General features: G+C 37.7%; 1 protein-coding gene across 1 annotated transcript; it reads right to left on the bottom strand.

The window, feature by feature from the left end:
* Positions 1–13596: 13596 nt before the first annotated feature.
* On the bottom strand, positions 13597–19518 carry znf521 (zinc finger protein 521). Its single transcript, XM_001339531.9, has 3 exons — positions 19009–19518; positions 17796–17987; positions 13597–16886 (listed from the first exon to the last, which is right to left on the bottom strand). Exons 1-3 carry the CDS (start codon positions 19325–19327, stop codon positions 14272–14274), a joined length of 3126 nt encoding a protein of 1041 aa, XP_001339567.5. The 5' UTR covers positions 19328–19518; the 3' UTR covers positions 13597–14271.
* Between the last annotated feature and the right edge of the window lie 2791 nt (positions 19519–22309).

Raw genomic sequence — 22309 nt, 5'->3', positions numbered from 1 at the left:
GCTCTCTAGCAACAACTTTTAACAGTCAGGATAATGTAGAGGCATTGCATTGATGTGTAATACAGCCATCTTGAATCACTACACAACACAAAGCAGTCAGCACAGCTCCAAAAACAATTCAGAGACCTTCCCAACAAGCTTGCCTAACATAACAACATGATTAAGAGGGCATTATTGGTCTTCAATATTTTTTGCCTGCCAGGCCATAACATGGCCCTTGTTCAGGCCAATGTTAACCTCCAACCCCACTAAAAAGAAAAGTCCACTATTTGGCTGTTCCAGGGTACCATTGTTTTTTTTTTTTGTTTTTTTTAACCTGTAGTGCTCCATACTACAGCATTTTTTAAATTGTCGACTTTCTCCATTAAAGCTTAAGAACTGACATCCATCAGGAGATTAGAAGAAGTATGGTGTTGATGGCATCTTTAGTCAGTGCTCACCACAATATGCACAAGTGCAAAACGAATCCAGACCAGAACCCAACCAAACAACCTCATCTAATGAGGACATCAAAAATGTTTTTTGCTCTGTGTGCACTAATTTAGGAGACTGATAAGAGTGCATGGTATTGTTTAGCAGTTTGGTCATTAATGAGACCAACAATGAAACCTCAAGGTTTGCCACAGATCTTGCAACAACAAAGTCAAAGGTGAATTTCCTCTGTAAATATTTCTTGGTATATTTCACACTTACCCAGAATGTTTCCGCTCAGTTTGATCTGCAGCCTCTGATTTTCTGGTACTGGACTCTCCTAGTGATTTATTTTTATTTTTGCAGATTGACACCCCCTTTGGTGTTTTTATAAGGTCTTTCTCTGAAATCAATGATCTCACAATAATAGCTGATGCCAAACAAAGTGTGGTTCATTTATAAACTAGTTTCGAGAGGATCACGTGCTTATGATTAAATATGACTGGTCCCGCATCAGCTTCTCATATTGCACCATTCAGATGAATACTGACTCACTATAAATAGCCAGAGTTTTCCACCTCAGTCATCTTCGTCTTAAAGAATCCCCCTTTCCACCCCTACTCCTCCCCTTCTCCTGATAGGGCGGCACGGCAGCCCAGTGGTTAGCACTGTTGCCTAACAGCAAGAACACCACCGGTTCAACCCCTCACCGGGCCAGTTGGCGTTTCTGTGCAGAGTTTGCATGTTCTCCCCGTGCTCACGTGGGTTTTCTCCGGGTTCTCTGGTTTCCTCCCACCTTCCAAAGACATAAAGCATAATTAAATTGACTATTCCAAAGTAGCATCTTAAGACAAACTCATAGCCATTTATATCTCAGCTATTCCTAACACGTTCACAAGCAGCGGAGTTCTCGAGACCTACCTGAGCTTTAACTATATTCTAAGCTCAGGGCTCTCTCCCGGGACAGCATGCCAAACACGCTTTATTATCAATCATCAGCTAAGTGTGAACTCTTGAAATGTTATTTGTAAAATTATTTGTGTGAAAATTACCAACAGATGTACAGATATGATCACTCTGTTCTTACCTGTGGGCTTTCACAACTCTAAACACAGATTTTGACCCTAGGTAAGGTATGTTTCACAGGTGAGGTTGGTGTCACTTTTTACCTGAGGTTATGAAAACCCATATTGTAAAGTTTATAGTGTGCAGTGTGAAAAGATGCTGTGTCAGTATGTTTCAAACCCAAGATAACCTAGGTATAGAAAGACCCTTGCTCCGTCCCAATTTGCATACTTGCATTACACTATACTACAAGTATGGACTTTTTTTTCTGAAGGAAAAGTGTACACTTTTAAGTGTGTAATTGAAGAGTTTGCAAGCTTTGGGACATACTACCTCCCTGTTAACAGATCGTTATGTTGCTTTGTTAATGTACATCCCCTGTCCACTGTCAATCATCTCTCGACAAATCATCCACAATTCTTTCCTATGTAATTACCTACCTTACTGGAGAAGCAGGAGAAGGTTAATCTGCCATTCAGGGGTCTGGAATCCCTGCATCTTTGGATAAATATCAATTCAGAGTCAGTACTAGAGTTCGTTGACGGTGTGGCGGGGGTCTCCATGCTGCCCCTAGCAAAAAATTGCACATGGCTAAATCCGGCACTTTAAATTGGCCAGATATTAATAGTCATTCAAACAACTTTACAAAAGCCTCTCTACTTAAGAGGTCTTGCGCATCTGCCATGTTTATAGTTTATTTACACTTTTTACCTGAGTTTGTAGTTCTAATCAAATCCACATCCAATTGTGGCCAATATTTGCAGTTAGATTATGGACGGTTCTACACTTCGAATTTTTGCTGGAAATAGTACCATCTGGGAACCTTTGGCATACTCCTCAGCTACATTCATTTTCTTGTCAGCTTACTCCCTTTAGTAATCCGAGGTCGCCACAGCAGAATGAACTGCCAACTTATCCAGCACGTTTTTACGTAGCGGATGCCCGTCCAGCCGCAACACATCTCTGGGAAACATCCATACACTCTCATTCACACTCTTACACTACGGACAATTTACCCTACCCATTTCACCTGTACCGCATGTCTTTGGAGGTCGCCACAGTACTAATTCTATTTTTAAATACTATTTAGGATGAGAATTGATGAGCGGCACAGTGGCACAGGTAGTGCTGTCGCCTCACAGCAAGAAAGTCGCTGGTTCGAGCCCCTGCTGGGTCAGTTGGCATCTCCCCGTGTTTGCGTGGGTTTCCTCTGGGTGCTCTGATTTCCCCCTCAGTCCAAAGACATGCACTATAGGTAAACTAGGTAAGCTAAATTGTCTGTAGTGTGTGTGTCCTGGTCCACCAGATTGGGTGTTTGATCGTTGTGCTAACGTAAAAATTAGATGTTAAGAAACACCAAAATGGTGCGGCTAAAATATCAACTTTGATATAAATGGCCCTGGGAGTAAGTAAATAAGTATGCCAGTTGGGACAAGGCTCCAGGGTTATTTATTTAGCCAATCAGATTAGAGCTTGCTGTTTTGGCAAGAGATTAACTTTTTGTGTGCAATAAAACATCTAATGGATTTTAGGCATCAACTGTGAGTGACATTCAGCCTCACTGTTTGCATTCTCAAATAATTTACTGTAATACAAATGCAGTGGGTCAGTTTGTCAATGTTCTGTGCCATGGTTAAACTGCATGTATGTTGTAAAAACGTTGTTTGGCAAGTTAATGCACAACCTGAACATGTATATAACTAACTTATTATTTTTATTAAGTTTTGTTTGTTTTTTTATATATATTTTTAAAATGTATATGTTGCATACTGTGTTTTTATATTTTTGTCATGCTGTTTTAATGTATTTCATAAATATACATAATCTGCATGGCTACTGTGTGGCTTTTTAGTGTGTGACACTAATTTTGCTTGATTCTGACAAATTAGATTCTAACAATTTGCATCTAATATTTTTTTCAAACAATCACCAGTAAATTATAATCTTTTTAGGATAAAACAGAGACAAAAAGCTGTTTTATCAACTCATCACGATGGACTTTAGATACTGTAATCTTAAAATGACAAACAGAAAGCATATACTGAAAGCCGTTATTAAAAAAAAGGTTTCTTTTTGAGGACACGAGGGCTTTAAATCAGATAATTAGCTGTTTCAGCATTATATACCGGAAGCTGTTGGTTTCAGTGATCTGTTTTGCTGAAAAAAAAAAGTGTTGACATATTTGTGTGCTCTTTTAAGTGGGTCAGAAACCCTTCAATTAGCAAAAGGAAAAATGCTGATTACTTTCAATCCATCCCTGATTAAATGTTGAGCAAGTACATCATTGCAGTACGCTTCCTCAGTCCTACTTTTGAGTGTAAAAATGCATGTGATGGACTTGGTGTCTTGCAAAAGCTACAAGCCAGACATGCACATGGTCATCTGGTATGTCTGCCCTCTGGCTTCCCTGTAAACATCCTGAATTATTAACATGAGACCAAGATGAGCTCCTAATTGGCCCTTCCCCTGGTGAATAATTAAGCATGCAGCAGCTGCCATCAACCAATAGCAAACAGTCAGTTCAGTGACCCCGCCCCTGTTGTGGTGCGCTCTGCATCTGGCTGAGACAGAATGGCATATTTTGACTGACCGCATTTTAAACATCACCTGTCTCCGGCTGTGATGATCATGAAAGCTTCATTTCTGTTTGTACAGGAAGTGACAGCTATTTTTGTGAAGTATGGTTGACAAAGAAAATAGTCTTTTATGCAGTACAGTAAATATGGCAGAGTTGTCTGGATTGTTTGGCCTAAGAGTTTAATATATGTATGGAGCTTAAAATATGCCAAAACAATCTAAATTTGAATTGTAATTTAAATACAATTTAATGACATTTAAATGATTAAGAGTTGTAGGTTATTAACAGTGTTCGGTAAGTTACTTTAAAAAAGAAATAGATTACAAATGACTGATTGTTAGCTGGAAAACTGTGATCCGATTATATTACTAATTTCGTCATGTAAAAAGTAATCAGATTACTAACTACTTTACTTTGAAGTTACTTTCAACACATAAAATATACCTATAACAATACAAAACAAACTGCAGCTCCTTCAGTGATTTAATATTCATAACATTACATCCCTAGTAGCAAAGAATTCTGGCCCAGATTTGGCAAAAAGCTGGCACAGCAGGCATTCATCCGGCACTGGCATACATCATGTGGGCCAAACATGGCCCGGGTTTGGCAGAGGTGGCACCGTTTTTAAGGCGGCACACAAGATTTGGCCCAGATTTAAAAATTTGATAAGTGGGCCATGTGAGTTTGGTCAGTCTTGACCCACATTTAAAATACACTAAAATCATTTTTGAGTAAAGAAAAAAATTCTACCAATCAGGTCACTTTGAGAAAAAGCGTGCCCATAGTGTGCCTAAAGCGCATCACTCCATGGGTTTATCAATTTCATTGCAATTGTGACACACCAACCTATCTGGCCCAGTTCAGGCCCAGTTATGAGTTATTAACTTGGCTGAGACTTGGCCCAGAAATGGTCTGTGTTTGGCCCTTGTCTGGAAGCCAGATTTGGTCCAGTCATGTACCGTAATTCACTGCGGCATGTGGGCCAAGCAAAACCTGATTGTGTGGGCCAGAGCTGGGCCAGAGAAATATTGCTATGTGGGCAATGTCTTGAACACAGCGGTTTGACATATTTAAAAGGCTTAAAGAGTTCACTCAAAACTTTAAATTCTCTCAGCATTCACTTGTTTGTTGTTTTTTATAGAAAAGAATAAGAAACTGGATACCTGTAACTACTGACATCCAAATGAAAAAGCTCTGCTGTGTTTGGGTGTTCTGTGTTTGTCTAAGGTAATCAGTCAGTTCTTGTCACGTGACTTGCGGTTTTCAACTGAGGGCGCCTGGGAAATGTGAGCTGGCAAAATGCACTCCCAATGCATGCACTCCCAATAGGTTAAATATACGCACGGGCAAAAGACGCAGGATGTGAACGGCCCCATAAGCTGCTACACTTCTCTTCGTATTCAGAAAATACCTTCAATCCCGATTTTTTTATTTAGCCTGTTTAGGCTGAGTTGGACAGTTGTGTTTTTGGGCGCCAGTGTCTTCCTTGGTGACGAGTATTGTAAGTGCTTGAACAAGTTACTAGTTGAGTTAAAGCAGTCGAAAATTCTTTAGAGACTGGACATAGACTCCATTTCCCAGCAATATTTTTGTTTTTACTCTCAGTGACATCAAAGTTACGTCTGTATTTCTGCTTGAAGAAGCAATCACTCTCGACAGCAGCTATTTCAGCTCGCGTTCCTCATCACTGTAAAAGGGTGTGCTCATTAACTGACAGCAGAAAACGTCATTTAAAAGATTTTTTTTTTCTAAAAACTATATTTGTAATGTAAGTAGCATAATTACACTGATGTTTAATAACTGTAATCAAATGACATGAAGTGAAAATGTAATTTGTTGCATTACTGCGTTCTTCAACAATGGTTAATGTAGAATATGTTAAACCCAACTCTGCTAATTAAAACTGAATATTATATGCCTTAAAAATAGTTTTGAATATCTTGATTTGATACAGCTGAGGCCAGAGGTTAACCCCAACCCTCACAGTAATGTAAAAACTAAATAACAATAACGAGAATTATTTATATTATTAAGTAAATAACCCATTAAATTGTATTTTATTAGCATCTACCCCTATCCAACTCTAAACCTACCCCTGACAGTAATGACAAATGTTAATTATTGTTGTACAGTGTCACAAAAATGCTGCTATTTTGATGCACAACGTGCACAGCTCAAAAAATCTGATCAAATGAAGACATCAAAGATTGTTGCAATGGTCTTCAGTGTTTTTAGATTGCTGTGCACTAATTTAGAAGTGAATGCTGGCTGATAAGGAAGTATGGTTTTGGTTATGAATACAATAAAGCCTTTTTGAGGTTTGTCACAGATCTTGCAAAAAAAAAAAAAAGAAAATAATAATAATATTCACAGGTGAATTTCCCCAGTAAAAATGTCTTGGCATATTTCACACCTCATCTGCTGATGCAAAACAAAATGTTGTCAGTAAATGTGTGTACATTTAGTGACTAAAGAAAAAAATGAATTTGTACATACAGCAAAATCACCAGTGTTATTTCAACTCTGATTTATTGTAAGTCTGAGTTCCTTTTACCACCTTACTGGTGTATATATAATCCACACTGGCCGGAGTTAAATAAACATTTTCAAAAGGGTTAACAATTTAAAACTGGCTCAAGAGTTCATTATATTTTCTTGTTTTATCAGTAATTTAGCAGCACAAGACATCAACATGACGTCAGATTGACATTGTACCCCTTACATCATGTGGACGTTACATTTTGTTTGGAAAATAAAATCGATGTTGACATCAAAACCCAACGTCAGGCCGACATCATATCCAGTGTCCAACCTATAATCAACCAAATATCAACGTCTAATGATATTACAGCTCTATGTTGTGTGGACATTACCACCAGGTACATCAGACATTGGATTTTGCTTGCCAAACCTCATGTCCATATGATGTTGGTTTAAGATGTTGGCTCGACGTTGGATTTTGGTTACTTTCCAACAACCTAAAATCAACCAAATATCACCGTCATTTGACATTGTTATTGAATGTCAAAATAATGTTGTCCTTAGAAGCTGGCTAGACATTGCATTTTAATCACCTGACATCACAACTTAAATCTAACCTAATATTAACATCTTATGACATTGTGTGCCTGCTGGACAATAACTAACCGGATAACAGAGTGTTATGTTTACACACATCCAAGAAATCACATGTAAACGCATCAGCTTTTTACAGCGTAATACTATTTCGTACTCTTGAGTACTTTTGAAAATCTACTTTTTACTCATGCTTTGAGTAATATACAGATACTTTTACTTGCACTACATTTTTAAGTAATGGTACTTTGACTTGTGTATGATTTTTCAGTTCTATTTCCACCACTGATTCACATTTGGTCCATATGCATTTTGACTATTATAAGGTTTTCAATAATCATCAGCTTTCCAACAGCATCAAACTGATTTCCAAAAGCCCGAATGCATCACAATGCACATTTATGAGTACTGTAACAAACTTTTCAACCAAAAAATAAATAAATAAACATCTTCTCCCAAAACAAGAACGTTGGGGATTTTACACAATACTGGCAGCTCATCTTTAAGCAGTGTCACAAAAAATATTGTACATTGATCTACTCCCTGTATTCCATCTAGAATTAACTGCCTGAAAGTTTTTCTTGAAAGCCAATTGCTTTTGTTTTGTTCGCTCTAATTCTTTCTTTCTTTCTTTCTTTCTTTCTTTCTTTCTTTCTTTCTTTCTTTCTTTCTTTCTTTCTTTCTTTCTTTCTTTCTTTCTTTCTTTCTTTCTTTCTTTCTTTCTTTCTTTCTTTTTTCTTTCTTAGTATCCCTCTGATATGTTTCACGAAATGTGTGAATTATTAATTCATAGAGGAAGGCTCCTCTGAAAGCATCTTGTATTCGGGCTCTCAGTCCTGAGACTTATCTATATTTCTCCATTTGTGGGTATGAATTCATGTCTCACACATGGGATCATCTTTCAAATCCACATGACTGAATTACTTATGTAAAAAATGTCTATTTAATCCCCTATGAACAATGAATCATGGTTTCATTAAAGTGTTATTGTAGTGTTTTTAGTGCATTCATTGCCATTTGTATAGCCAATATTTTACTAAAATATCTAAATATGTTTCCATAATTTAATGAGAAATATATATATATATATATATATATATATATATATATATATATATATATATATATATATATATATATATATATATGTGTGTGTGTGTGTGTGTGTGTGTGTGTGTATTGGCATTTCTGTGTGGAGTTTGCACGTTCTCCCTGCGTTTGCGGGTGTTTCCTTCGGGTGCTCCAGTTTGGACTCCAAAACCACCACTGACTAGTCTAGGCTTTTTGCTTCTTTTCGTCTTCTTTCTTTGTCAGCTAATGTCTATTTTATATAAATGTAATGCATATGTTTAAATTCTCGAAAACATTTTCCCTTGGTCTTACTTCGTATTTGCGCATGCTCAGTAGGCATACGTACGTGTTGACTGAGGGACGCGCCAAAACTAGTCACCTACACCTGACTGACCAAGAGGCATGCCATGTATATTTTAGAATAAATATCCAGAAACAAGTAAGTCTGGGATTTATTTTACCACCTTAATGTCAGCCTGAGCTGACATACTTATTTCACCGTATTTACACAGAAACTACGACAAACACTAGAGGCGTACTACTAAGCTTTGTGTACGTTATATTAAAAGACATTTTACGTTTGCTAACATGTGCCCTCGTAGCTCCACCTACTGGTCTTAATCTGAACCTTATAAAAGGTTTTATTATTTTTGTTTAATAATTGAGTTTTATATCTCTCAGTATTTGTAAATTGTTTTAATGCAAATTGTATTTCATTATCATCATATTTTGTTGTGTGGCAGTTGTGTACAACACATACAACAGAGTACAGTTTTAAAATGATCTGATTAGCATAATGTAAATGTAGCTTTTACGGCTGTTACAGTGGTTGACATCACCTCTTTAAAATAAGCAGAAACTTATTTTACAGAGAAATAACTAGAAAACATCATTCAATTTGTAAAGGTTAAAATGAAAAGTTGACTGAATATGGTACGTTTGCTGCATGTTACGCTAATATTTCCCAAAACACTATGGTTTTAATGCTTATACTTTTATGGTTTGTGGTGTTGTTCATTGCGACGTTTATTTGTCTTAACCTTTAGAACTTTGTGTTTAGCAGGGATAATTTAAGCATGAAAGACGGGTGCTGTAGTGTCACACACCCAGTCAATAGAGGGGAGTGTTGTCTCACTTTCACCCTTCACTCATGCGTTTAATGTCTCTCCACTGTAATTTATCACTTGCTGCAAAACAGAATTTAATCATTCCAGCTTGAGTGGTACAATGGCATTAATCAACAGAAAACAAAAAAACTTCTATATTTTCTCACCTGCTTGACCACTGAACTGTACAAGAACAAATGGGAAGTTATACTGGACCCAATTCCCAAAGCAGACTGGCTCCTTTCCTGTTTACTGTTTATACTGGTTTTAAGTGCAGCACTGGATAATGTCACTTGCAGAAGTGCTCAGATGATAGATATGTGAGACGTGAAGAAAAAGGAGAGCACAAAGGAATGATTGGTGACTTTGTGGACTAATGTGTGCAGAAACAATGTAATGTGGGGGAAAAGGAGATTATGGGATGTCAGTTGAGGAACCTTTCACCCTGGTTTCCATCCCGGGAGGATGTTGACATGGCACAGTCCTACAAGTTGGGAACTTAGTCAGCTCTGTTTTTCAGAAGCCCTAATTGTTCCGCTGCAGGTCTATTATTCCCTTTTTTATTCAATTTTGTTTAAATTACATTGTACACTTGTCACACTTGTCAGCTGTAGTATATTTGCACTGTAGACTCTATACTTTAGCACAGTTTTTATTTAAATTGAATGTCAAATCCTTTTTTGTAGGCTATGGTTTTTAGCAATATAGCAATACAACATAAATATAAAAAAAAAACCTTTAAATAATTTTAGATCAAACTTGCTGTCACTGCGCTGTCTTTTTTGTCATTTCTCCTCTGCAGTCGAGCCACTCGAGAGATGCTTATTGACAGATGGTCCGGGCATTACCCGGCATCATGTTTTCACAGCCGACTTTACCTTGGCCTAAAGCCTGGACACACAAAAGGAAAACCAAGTTCATATTCTAGCCTGAACTTGTATATAAACTACAGAATGATTACTATTGCTTACCACAAAAATAAGAAATTAGCATCTGTATATGAATAAAGGATAGTTCACACAAAACTTAATATTTTATTATTATCATTTACTCTTGGGCTGGGCGATTAATTGAAAAGTAATCGAAATCGACATTCACAACCTTTTATCGATCTAATTTTTCCTGGACTATTTTTTCAATTACTTTCCCTACCGTATGTGGTCACATGACCTCGCTTTTTCAAGCCTTTTATAAGGCTGATTTTTTCTTCTGTGGCCATTTTGCAGCCACATCTGATCTCTGGTCAAGTAGGACAATGGACCCATTCTTTAGCCTTTGTACTACATTGATACTGACTGGAAGCTTCACTAGAGCCTCTTGAGATGGCATATTATCCATTACATTAAAATTGTTATTTACATAAATTATTTGTTTACAGAAGATGCAAGTTAAAGAAATGCACTGTTAAAAATATTATTTCCAGGTATACAAAAGTTATTTTATTTAGAAAAGATGCTGCTTTTTTTCTACTTTTAATATGAAAAACACTGAAAATTGTCAATTTTGTTTCTTTTTTTATAAGACAAAAGTGACTGTTTTAGGCAATGTGTGTTTTAATTTCAGTTGTTCAGCACTGACGTTCAATAAATTATCATAAATCAAGTAATATTTACTCTACAAATTAACTCTTGTCAGTAAACTATGAGAGCAAAAAAAAATATATATATATACATATTAAATATAAAAACTAATAGGGGCGACACGGTGGTACAGTGGGCAGCGCCTTCGCCTCACAGCAAGAAGGTTGCTGGTTCGAATCTTGGCTGGGTCAGTTGGCATTTCTGTATGGAGTTTGCTCCGGTTTCCATTTCCCCTACAAGGCCACAGACATGCACTATCTCGGGTTAGCTTTATTGTCTATATGTGTGTGTGTGAATGTTTCCCAGTGATGGGTTGCAGCTGGAAGGGCATCCGCTGCTTAAAACATGTGCTGGATAAGTTAGCGGTTTATTCTGCTGTGGGGACCCCAGATTAATAAAGGGACTAAGCCAAAAAGAAAATGAATAAATGAATAAAAATAAATACATAAATAAAATAATCATTCATCAATCGTAATGGAGTCAAAATGTTCAATTAATCGAGATTTTGATTTTAGGCCAAATCACCCAGCCCTAATTTACTCACCCTTTGTTCCAAACCTGTTTGACTTTTTTTCTTCTGTTGAACACAAAAGACATTATTTGGGAGACGATGTTTACCAGTTTTCAGTTTCTTTTAAAAGAAATCTACAGAATAAAGAAACTCAGTAAGTGAGTACATTTTTATTTTTGGGGGAACTAATTCCTTTAAGGGGAAAATTCAAGTTTTTAATATAGCTTGTATTTGTATAAAGTATTTACAGAATCTTCAATGTCTTGCACTCATCTGCAAATCTAGTGCAGGCCTCTTTAGAATGTCATTATCATTTTTTTGTTTGTCAAAATGCATTTTTTACAGAACAGGCGTTCCCAAAATGATGTCGCTTTTCCTTCCTGTGCCTTCGGTCAAAGCCCAGCTGCTGTCCTGGTGACTGAGGGGCATTTCCAAATGAGGTACGTTTTTTTCCAGCTTCAGGGCTCAGTTACCTAACTTTCATTCTCAAAATATGCACAGCCATCACTTTTTACAGTCCTGCATATTTTCAGTTGAGATTTTTTAAATAACATGATTTTTAAAGTAGCACTAATCATAAATGTATCAACAAATGCTCAAAATGCTAATTTCTAAGGAAACATCATAGTGTGGAGTAATTATAGTCCTGCCTATTCATTTCACCCCCTATAAATCCCCATATGTATGAAGTCATTGTTCCCTCAGAGTTTATAGCTCAGTTGTGCTTAACCTTGATACCATACACTTTGCATTATCTAGTGAAACACTGCCAACCTCTCTTCGGTATAGTTTAAAAAGAGTTCACATGAAATGAAGATAATTTACCCACCCTCAGGGCATCCGAGTTGTAGGTGACTTTATTCTACAGTAAAACATTTAAGAAGACTTCTTTTTCTGAATATCTGAAACTGGTCCTTGGTGATTCACAAAACCTTGGTCAAAGGCTACTAGCACTCTGAGTCACATATACAGGCAAACTAAACAAAAAAGATATATAATGGGTAACCCATATTAGTACTTGTGGCTCCTGTTGATACATTAAAGTCTTAACTGTCTTTGAAAATAAATGTATTATTTTACATGATTACCTTTCATCCACAGCCTCTGGAAATGGTGCATTTAGTCTGGAGCATAGACTTCTTGAGGCATAATACAGCGCTCTGCATATATGAGTACACCCCTCACAAATCTATCTTTTAAATTCTCATTTTTAATAGGAAGCTGTACAATATTGTGAGTATACATTAGACTAGTCAGTACTGAAGCCAAATCTGGAGCTTATCTAACCAAATAACTTACAATTACGATCCAAAAACTAGTACACCCAAATGTATGTTATAGAAAAATATTAAACACAAATTTTAAAAAGAGGAAAAATCAAGAATGCAAAAATGAATTGTACGAAAAAAAATGTATTGAAATTTTGAAGGTTGTATTTTTTCCGATATTTAGTTTGAATTTAATTGTATAATTTCCCAATTTCTAAATATGTTTGGTGACAAAAATATTATTTTAGTAAATATATTTGTTTAATATATCTGTTTTGTTTAAATGCACCAATATATTTATTACCCATATTCACTGAGAATGGGTTAAAATTTTCATTCTCAAAATGGGGTTTACTCACATACACTGAGCGCTGCAGCCTGCATATGTATAGTACAAACTCAAATATGGACTGCTTTTTATTTACAATAAGTTTGTTTTAAGAAAGGTTGCTACCTCCTTATATGTGTGTGTAAGTACCTGCATACATGTTGTAAATTGTTGTCAGTTATGTTCAGTTTCTTGCTCAAATGAGTTGTTTTGCTTTACAAGACCTCAAAGTATCACTAAGAGCCACTGACATTAATTTTGTTTTGCCTTTGTTTATTTTTACTTGCATTTTATGAATCACAAAGGACCCGAGTTTAGGCAAGAAATCTTTAATGTTCTACTGAAGAAGTCAAAAACATCTTGCTTGGCCTGGGGGCAAATTGACAGTGTGAACTACCCCTTTAAAAAGCTAAGATACGTTGAAACGCTTTTCCAGTTGAACTTCATTAATATCGATGACTATATTATTAATTCATGATTTAAAAAATGTTTAACAGAAAACTATCAAAAACATTGCTGTCAAATTGCATTGGCCCAGAAACACACTGTAGCGTTCGCAGAGAACTGAAATAGCAATCACACACCACTTACACATAAATGCACAATTACCCAGAAGACAATTTACTTTCTTTTTGTCACATGGACATCATACACAGATAAACAACTAACAAGACATTCACTGTTAAAATTATACAACACAGATGACGGTATTTTACTAAAAAGACGTAGTACAATTTAAAAATACACAACATTGTGGCGGTTTTGTGATTATCAGATGTCATTGTCCAAAAGCCCTACATCTAATCCATAAAGTTTACCAAGAGGCCTGCTCAGATTTCAATTAGATAAAACACTGCTAATGACTCTCTCCCTCTGAACATCAAGTCCCACTGCCCACATCTCATCCTCTTTTCTGCCCCTCTGCGCATCTGCAGTTTCAGTCATCAGAAGCTCATTACTCACCAAGATTCAGCTCCGTTTCTTAACGCAAGGATTTATCTTAAAACGTAACAAAGAGAGAGGAAATGATGCAACTATGGCTGTAAATCTGAATTCAGACGTGTCCGGTGAAGATTAGCCTTGCGCTTGGGAGAATTAGTCATTTGCTGAGTGTTTTGAAACTAACGAACCCCTCTTTCTTACTGGAAGGCAGAAAACAGCCTCTCCCAAACATCTCTTCACTGTTCTGGCACAAATACATAACACAATGTACATTTGAAAGCAGATGCTTCATATGGTGACAAATCATGTCTTTTATTTAGGGTTGGCTTTGTTTCAAACTGTTGTGGTTTGCGTGAGAGTGTTTTTATTGCTAATCTCCTCTGGAATGAGAGCCGTAGCCGAACAACCGTTCACAACAGAAATGCTAGTCTTATTGTTTCGGAGTCTATGCTCATATATGCTGACATTTGCATTCGCTGTTTCCTGCTGAGCAACACTTGCGGAGATTTTAAGGTCGGGATTAAGGTTGGAGGGATCCGTGCAGCTGTTGGTCAGATCCTCGCCCTGGACCTTCTGCATGTGGAAAGTTCCATGAATTTTCAGTTCAAGAGTGGAGGTGACAGTCTGCATGCATACGACACAGCGGAAGCCTGTCAGTGAGTTGTGCAGGTCTGGGTGCCTCTGACAGTGTTCCAGGAAGTCCTCCTCACTGTGAAGAGGAAGCTTGCAGATGCGGCAGTTGCCTGTGTCCAAGCTCCTGCTGTGGGTGACCTTGTGTTCAGTCAGAGTTAGCAGTGAGGGGAAGCGCTCTCCACAGATGGGGCATTGGCAGTGCTTGGTGGGGCCTAGATGAGTCTGGACGTGCTCCCACAGAGCCATCTCAGTGAAGAAGGTCTTGGAACAGTCTTTGCATTTGTGGCTCCCTTGGATCGCCTCCACTTTGCGCTTGAGAGTGCCACTCTCCCCAGGCTGGATGTGGTGATCTCGCAGCTGGTGGTTGGCGAGCAAGGACTGCATGGTGTATGAAGCACCACAGATTTCACAGGCAAACATAGGATCGCTGAGGCTCGCCTTCCCTTTGGTTTCAGTGGGAGGGCTGAACAGCAATTCCACCTTACCGTCTCTTATTTCACTATTCGCTGGCAGGAATCCAGCGCCGTCCTTGGCAACTGGTTCAGAGACAGGTGGAGGGGTCACGTTGTTACCTTCAACGCTCTGGCTCTTGGCACAGAGTTTCTCGTGTAAGGGCACCTCGAGGGGAGATATGGTCTTAGTACAGACGCAGGGACTGCATTTGTCGCTGTGTGTGGTGATATGACACTGCAAGTCAACATCCGTAGTGAAGGACTCCGTGCAGAAGATGCAACAGTATGCCTTACATTGTTTGTCGAGGTGCTTCTCTTTGACATGCAGGTGCAAGTCGTGCTCTTGCTTGAAGTCCCAGTCGCAGGACGTACAGTGGAATGTCGTTCTCTTGTTGCTGTGTTCAGAGGCCAAGTGAACCTGAATAGACACCTTAGAGCTGAACACCTGCTGGCATAGGGAACAGCGGTAAAATGAAACAGTGTGCATCTCAAGTAGGTGCCCATGTAAGTCTTTCACACTAGTGAAGGTCTTACCGCAGCTCTCACAGATGTAGAACGTAGATGTGTTGCTAAATTGAAACACTGTGTGCTCCTTAAAGGATTCATTGTTTGGGAAATCCCTCAAGCCCTCTTGACATGTAAGTTTTGGAAGCAAACTTTTCAGGTGAGAGCTCAAGTGAGTCTGAAACAGATCCAGATCTGTGTATTTAGCTCCGCAATGGTCACATATGAAGTCGGATGAAGGTATGGCACAGTGGCCTGCTTTTTTGGCTGGACTCTTAATTGACTGAGGTGATGTTGAACCAGTTGTCCTTCTTCCATCTGTGAGGTTCATCAAGTTAGTGTTCTTGTGCATCATTTTGATATGCTGCATCAGTTTTAGTTTACTGCTAAATGTAGGCAAGTGGCTGCAGTATGGACAGAATTGCAAAGACCTTTCTGCTATTTCTTCTGGATCAGCATCAAGTTTTGGGCTCTGGTTTCTGCAGTGGGTCTGCTGCATGTGATTATCTAGCGTGTCCTTTGTAAGGAATCCTCTAAAGCACTGTGAGCAGAAGAAGACATTGCTTTCAGTTAAAGCAGAGTTATGTGTTCGCCGAACATGCTCTTGAAGAGCTTCAAGGTTTTTTAACGATGTGGGACAGAAGCTACACTGAAGAACTGTCTGAACGGCTGCTGTGATTGCAGCTTCAAGCAACACAGAATGGCCTAGCATTACATTAGCCTCTTTCTGGTGCAATTCAGACGGAAAAGTAAGAATCTCAGAACTGGAGCAGATCTTATTCTCCATGTGTCGAGTCTGTGGACATGGTCTGGAGTCCACGTGGTTGTGAACATAATTACTTATAATCTTGAGCTTTTTAGAGATTCCTAAACAACCGTCAAATGGAGACTTTCTCTTTTCTCCAGAAACAGCCACGTGCTTTTCGCCAGAAGCAGCCAGGGTTGCTAGACTGGGTATTTGTGAGTTGATACGTGTGCATTCCACTATTGAGATGTCTGACTGATCTTGTGCTGAAAAATTTGGAGGTTTTCTTTTCTCAGGGTCCCCCATGTAATTTGGTACATCGTTTAGAAGAGAGAGATGTTGCAAGGACAACGTACTAGCCTGCTCAAACTGATTATTAAAGTCCTGTTTGTTTTTTGTTGGGCTTTCGTCGCTTGCATCTGTTTGTGATATTTCAAGAGGTACTGAACTGTTGCCAGGCAAAGGGGTGTTCACCTTCCCGCTCAGACCGAATCTCTGATGGTCTCTGCATGTTTCTCCCCTGAATCCAAGGCCACATCCATCTTCATGGTCAGTGGAGGAATGTTCAGGAAAACCCAAACAAAATTTTTCATCTTCCTCAACATTGCGGTTTGCTATGAGCCAAGAGGAAAAGAGAAATGTCTATTTACAACTTTCATGAAAATGTACCAGAGAAAGTAACTAGCTAACAGTAATTTAGCAAAGATTTTAAATGAAGTATATGTTCAGAAATGTGACTGTAAATCATTGAAGCTTCTCCAGTAACAAGACACTTTCTCAAATATGTAGAGCCACAGGTTTGTCGGAATCATATATGATGTAATCTAAAATACATCATGCCCACCCCCTTGTTAAATTGTGATTTAGTTACCTACTTTAAAAACGATGCTTAAATTAATGGTAAATGAATAGTACCTTGTATCTTCCCAAACACTTCAGATTAAAAGTTTCAAAAGGACCGTCTTGCTGATGTCTGGCAGTTTTAAATATAAGCCAACCTCATAAGAGCAGACTAAACACCAAAAAATATGAATTGGATGCTCTTTTTCACACTTTTTTAGATGTAATTAGCTCGGCATGTGGCCACATAATGAGCAATCCCACTGTGACTAAAATTGCTGTCAGTGTGAGAGGACCAGATTCACAGTTTGAACAAATGCAGTGCTGCTACTTTAAAGTACTGAATATTTACAAGACATAAAAACAAACCAAAAACCATTGAACCAAATCCATGCTTACACTGAATCAAATTACTGTATCTGCTTTAAAAGATTTAATACATAAAAACACGATTAGCTATTTAAGTATCATAAATCCAGAATCACTTGTAAGGGCATGATTCGTTATGTTTGTGTGCAAATGGGGAATTGCAAATATACCAAATTCAAAGGTCACAAAAACACCAAGAAACACTAAACCTGCAATATAAAACCCCGGAGGTCTCTCTTTGTAATCTTCTTGTATAAAGGATACAGACAAATAGAGTGAATATATTCACAGTTTATTCAGGATAATGTGTTTACCTGAACTATGGCAGTACTTTGTTTGGACCGGTGATTCTGATTGTGGTAGGTTTGTAGGCTCTTCAGCACTTTCTTCTTTCCCTTGTCCATGTCTGTTACTTTCCTCATCCCATTCTTTGCCCCTCTCCTCTGAGCAATCTTTCTTTCCCATATTCATCCCATCGTCATTTGCATTTAACCGGTTTTCATGACCTGTATAGAAGAGATTGACTCATGATGACCATAGGTGCTAAATGTAATTTAATTTACATTGCTAAAAAAGCTAGCACTTTAAGTGGATCACCTGGCGCGCACAGGGTTATCCTGAAAAGTGCAAACAAATATAGACATTTTGATCTGTTTTTCATCTAGCTATGGAGTACCCTTGTGTGCTTGTTTGTTTTTTAAATAAAATGGTGTACAGAAGACAAGAAGCAGATGCTTGAAATATAACATTTTCTGTTTTTAATGACAGCACGATGAACTATAGAATTACCTCTACAGGGAAAACTATGCAAATAAAATGCGCAGAGAAACAACTTCAAAAGTTTAATTTTTCATTATACAGACTTATTCTGCAATTATTCTGGTAACATCTGTAATTCAAAGTGACAGCAACATGTCAGGAAACATACTAAGCTTTATACCCAGCAAACATAAAAACATTAGAAAATTTTTAAACTCGCATTTATTCATTTTTATGTCATGTTTCTGAATTTGTCTTCTGTTGTTTTATACTGAGAGAGTTACATATTATCTGTCCCCTGCTCCTAAATCTAACATGCATTTACATTTAATTGTTATACATTATTATATGTTTATTAAGCTGTATTCCTCAGTCATTTACATTCTCTGTCCTAGCTAGGACATTTAGTCCTCCCAAACAAAGCAAAATCGCTCACACATTATTAAAACAGCTGTGAAAACTTTGTTGTTCCTAATACCACAAGAGTAGCCTACCTTAATAAGTTAATCTTCATCGATATGTATGCTATCATGTGTATTACGTGCCTAATATGGTAACACACTCCTAATTAAAGACTAATTAAAGACTTTATAAGAATACAGTGGAAGTGAAATGAAAGTTCTGCAGAACAATTACATTATCCTCTTCTGGTCTACTCCGCAACATCGATCTGAAGTCTATCTACAACGTATTAGGGTCGATTTGCCTACTGTGGAGTTTCACTCAAAACCACAAGGAAACAAGTGATTAAATAAAAACCTTTCGTACCTTTCAAAGATCTTGGTTTCGCTTGCTTTCGACGAGACATTATAGAGGGCTTCAGCAGCTGCCAGTAAACGGGTTGAGTTGCTGTCCACTGTTTGAAAGCGCAGGCGGCGAACAAGAGCAAACACTTGAGTGTTATTTCATGAACTGGAATAGCGGGAAAGCACATTAATATGACGGGCAAAGGGGCTCGCCCCCGCCTACAGCAGCGGGATGACTCCATACACGCGCTGCGCCACCGGGGACGCGCGCGAGATGCGTAATCGCTGTACTCACGTGAACACGCGCACACACAGAGCTGAACCACAGTTTTATCGTTCATATACTTTTTAGTTTGAGTTAACTTGTTTAAAGTTGAAGAGTGTTGAGTTTACTAGTTCACGGTGTAAAAATAGTTCTCGTTTTTACTTCACGTCACGTTTTTTCTACAAGAATTTCGTAAGCTGAATGCAAGTAAACAGCAAAGAAGACTACATAATGAGAGCGTGCTTGCTGTATGTGCTTACAGTAGTCTAAATATATTGGCTTACTATAATTATTTTAATTAAATTTAATACATTACTTTTGTTAGAAATATTTAAGATTGTATCAAATCTGACTTTTAAGTTTAGGATCTGGACATATTAAATATTTAAATAGTAAAATTTCCTCAGAATGAAAGGTTAAATGAGTGTATGTAAACAACATTTAAACCTCATTTTATTTTTTAAAATTCCCAAAACGTCTCATTTTGGCTGAGAGTGGGAGCATTCACTCCATAATTCATACGTTTCTTTCAAATCAAAGAAATAAAACAACCAAGAAGAGAAAATGCTCATGTAACATTTGAAAAATCTACAATATAGCATCAAACATATGGCACTGTTGTAATGAAATCATCAGAGGAGCGTCTTCCTTCATAATGACACCTCGGTTTAATTTCTCTGTGGAAACGTTAGTTATGAGCCGCCCCGTTGGATGGGCTTTGCAGTGGGGAACGTTGATTAGAAAGCTGGATCCCTTTGGGAGTCTGCTCTGCAATTGCATGTTTCTAATGAGTTTTGAATTAGCTGCTGAGACACTTGTCTGTGACTGTTTTGTGAATAGAGAAGGGAATGTTGTGATGAAGACACACACCACGACATAATACATCTGTCAGGTCCTGAGATTCCAGCATAAAGACTTTGGGTCAGTGATGTGTAGTTTGGGTTGACTCTACCCTTAAGAATCCTTGTAGTGAGTTAAACTGTCAGATGACATTAGGAATCTGCAGCGCACCCGAGTATAAGCATATTTGTGAATATGTAGTGTAGCTTTAAATAGACCGTATTGACATGCAAAAGCAACCTTTGCACAAAGGAGATCATGAAGGAAATAATATATCAGCCAATCAGAGTATCTCCAGGGAGGAAAGCTGTTCTGCTTCATATCCTCAAGCACCCAATTGGTTTTATTAGACCATTTGAAAACAAATACTTTGCAGTGAATCTTCTTGAGCAAAAATAATAATAAAAACAGTCATTTGCTCTAGATTGTTGTTTTGATTGATTCACTTTTTTAAAGTTAAGAACTGAGAGAGTTAATTTTGTTATTCTGAGTGAGAAAGACTTATAATGTATGTTATTATTTCAGAACCACTAATAGGCATAAAATATAAAGCCTATTAAGCTCTTAAAGAAATAGTTAGCCACAATTAATACTAAAGGTATTAATATTAATATTAATATTAAAGGTGCCATAGAATGAAAATTCATTCATTCATTGTCCTTCAGCTTAGTCCCTTTATTCATCAGGGGTCGCCACACCCATACACTTTCACATGCACACACATACACTATGGACAGTTTATTTAATTCACCTATTGTGCCGGTCTTTGGACTGTAGGGGAAATCGGAGCACCTGGAAGAAATCCAAATGAACGCGGGGAGAACATGCAAACTCCACACATAGAATAGCCAATTGGCCCAGCCGGGACTTGAACCAGCGACCTTCTTGCTGTGAGGCGACGGGTCCAAGCTGCTACTCATTTTAATTGAGAAAATAGTTGTTTATGGCCATTTTTTAGATATATCACACATTAAAGTGAATTTAAAAATCATAGTGTACACATCATTCTCTGGAATTGCTGCATCACAGATACCAAAATGTTAACAATTTATAAAAAAATAATTATTATCCAGTCATCAGATATGGATATATATAGCGATCATGATTTTCGAAAGTATTACATGGCTTTGCAAACATTTATTATAAGCATTTGATGAGTCTCCCCATACGGGTTGGTAGAGCTATTGGACATAAAAAAGAGAGAGAGTTAAACTTAGAAAGTCATTTACCTGTTTAATAATGATTTGATCAGCTGTAGTTTAAGAAAAGTTTAGCTGTATTGTTCCATCTCTAAGGGCTTATTATGCAGTCTGTCACCATTGTGGATGGACAACCTCAACTGTCTTTGCTTAGTATGACAGGCTAAAGGCCGCCGACACGCTGTCTCTCAGAAATTATTAATATTTTAAAATATGCACTATCCTTATAAATAAACTTCATAGTTGCAATCTAAACCACTACATTCTCGACTAAAAAAGCCTCAAAAGTAAATTATGTTGCACAACAGAAGCAATATTTGTCAAACTGTAGAGTGTCTCTGCTTGTTGCTGTATGTGGGCAGAGTAATACAAGGGTGAAGGGTGAAGGGGTGGTACAAGTGCTTTTACTGGCAGAATATCACACGGCATTCAACCAATCAGATTCAAGAACAAGAAAGAACTGTTGCATAAATGAGCATAAAAAAACTGGAGAATATTCGTACTTGAGCCACATAACTTCTATGCAGATATTAAAGAACAGTTTAGCATATTGGATCAATGCAGTTTGTGGCACCTCTAAAAACACTCTATATTTTGCATGCCAGACCAGTAGTTTGTAAAGAAAGATAGTCCTGCACACGTACTGCCCCATAGTGTGCCATTGTTGTCAAGTATTGGCACACCAAACGTGCAATATGCATGAAGTTGCAGTTTTCATAAAATCATTTTAGACAGATATTAACAATAGCTCCAATCATTTAATCACCACAATTCCAACACAACGGATGATACTCTACTCAAAGCTGTTCACATTTTCAGACAGAAATTCTGTATTTCTGTGGCAACATGGTCAACATCTAAATTTACGTTGGCCAGGTGATACAATGGTCATTTGGTGAAATCACAGCTTTCAGAAATTTTAGAGTTTACAAATTATGATTGTGTGTTGTAGGAGGCCGGGATCACTTTTTACTTTCAGAATCTTCTAATTACAAGAAAATGAAGGCAGCTAATATCAT

This window comes from Danio rerio, chromosome 20, assembly GCF_049306965.1.
Source record: "Danio rerio strain Tuebingen ecotype United States chromosome 20, GRCz12tu, whole genome shotgun sequence".
Classification (NCBI taxonomy): Eukaryota; Metazoa; Chordata; class Actinopteri; order Cypriniformes; family Danionidae; genus Danio; species Danio rerio.
Note: the sequence above shows the minus strand (reverse complement) of the source record. Positions and strands in the feature narration are given on the sequence as shown.

Bases quoted from the DNA above. Each gene is read 5' to 3' on its own strand.
- znf521 (XM_001339531.9), bottom strand. From the start codon at position 19,327: ATGAACGATAAAACTGTGGTTCAGCTCTGTGTGTGCGCGTGTTCACGT. The intron at 17,988-19,008 runs GTACGAAAGGTT...TCTTCTATACAG, and splicing joins GAAACCAAGATCTTTGAAAG to GTCATGAAAACCGGTTAAAT. The intron at 16,887-17,795 runs GTAAACACATTA...CTTGGCTCATAG, and splicing joins AAAGTACTGCCATAGTTCAG to CAAACCGCAATGTTGAGGAA.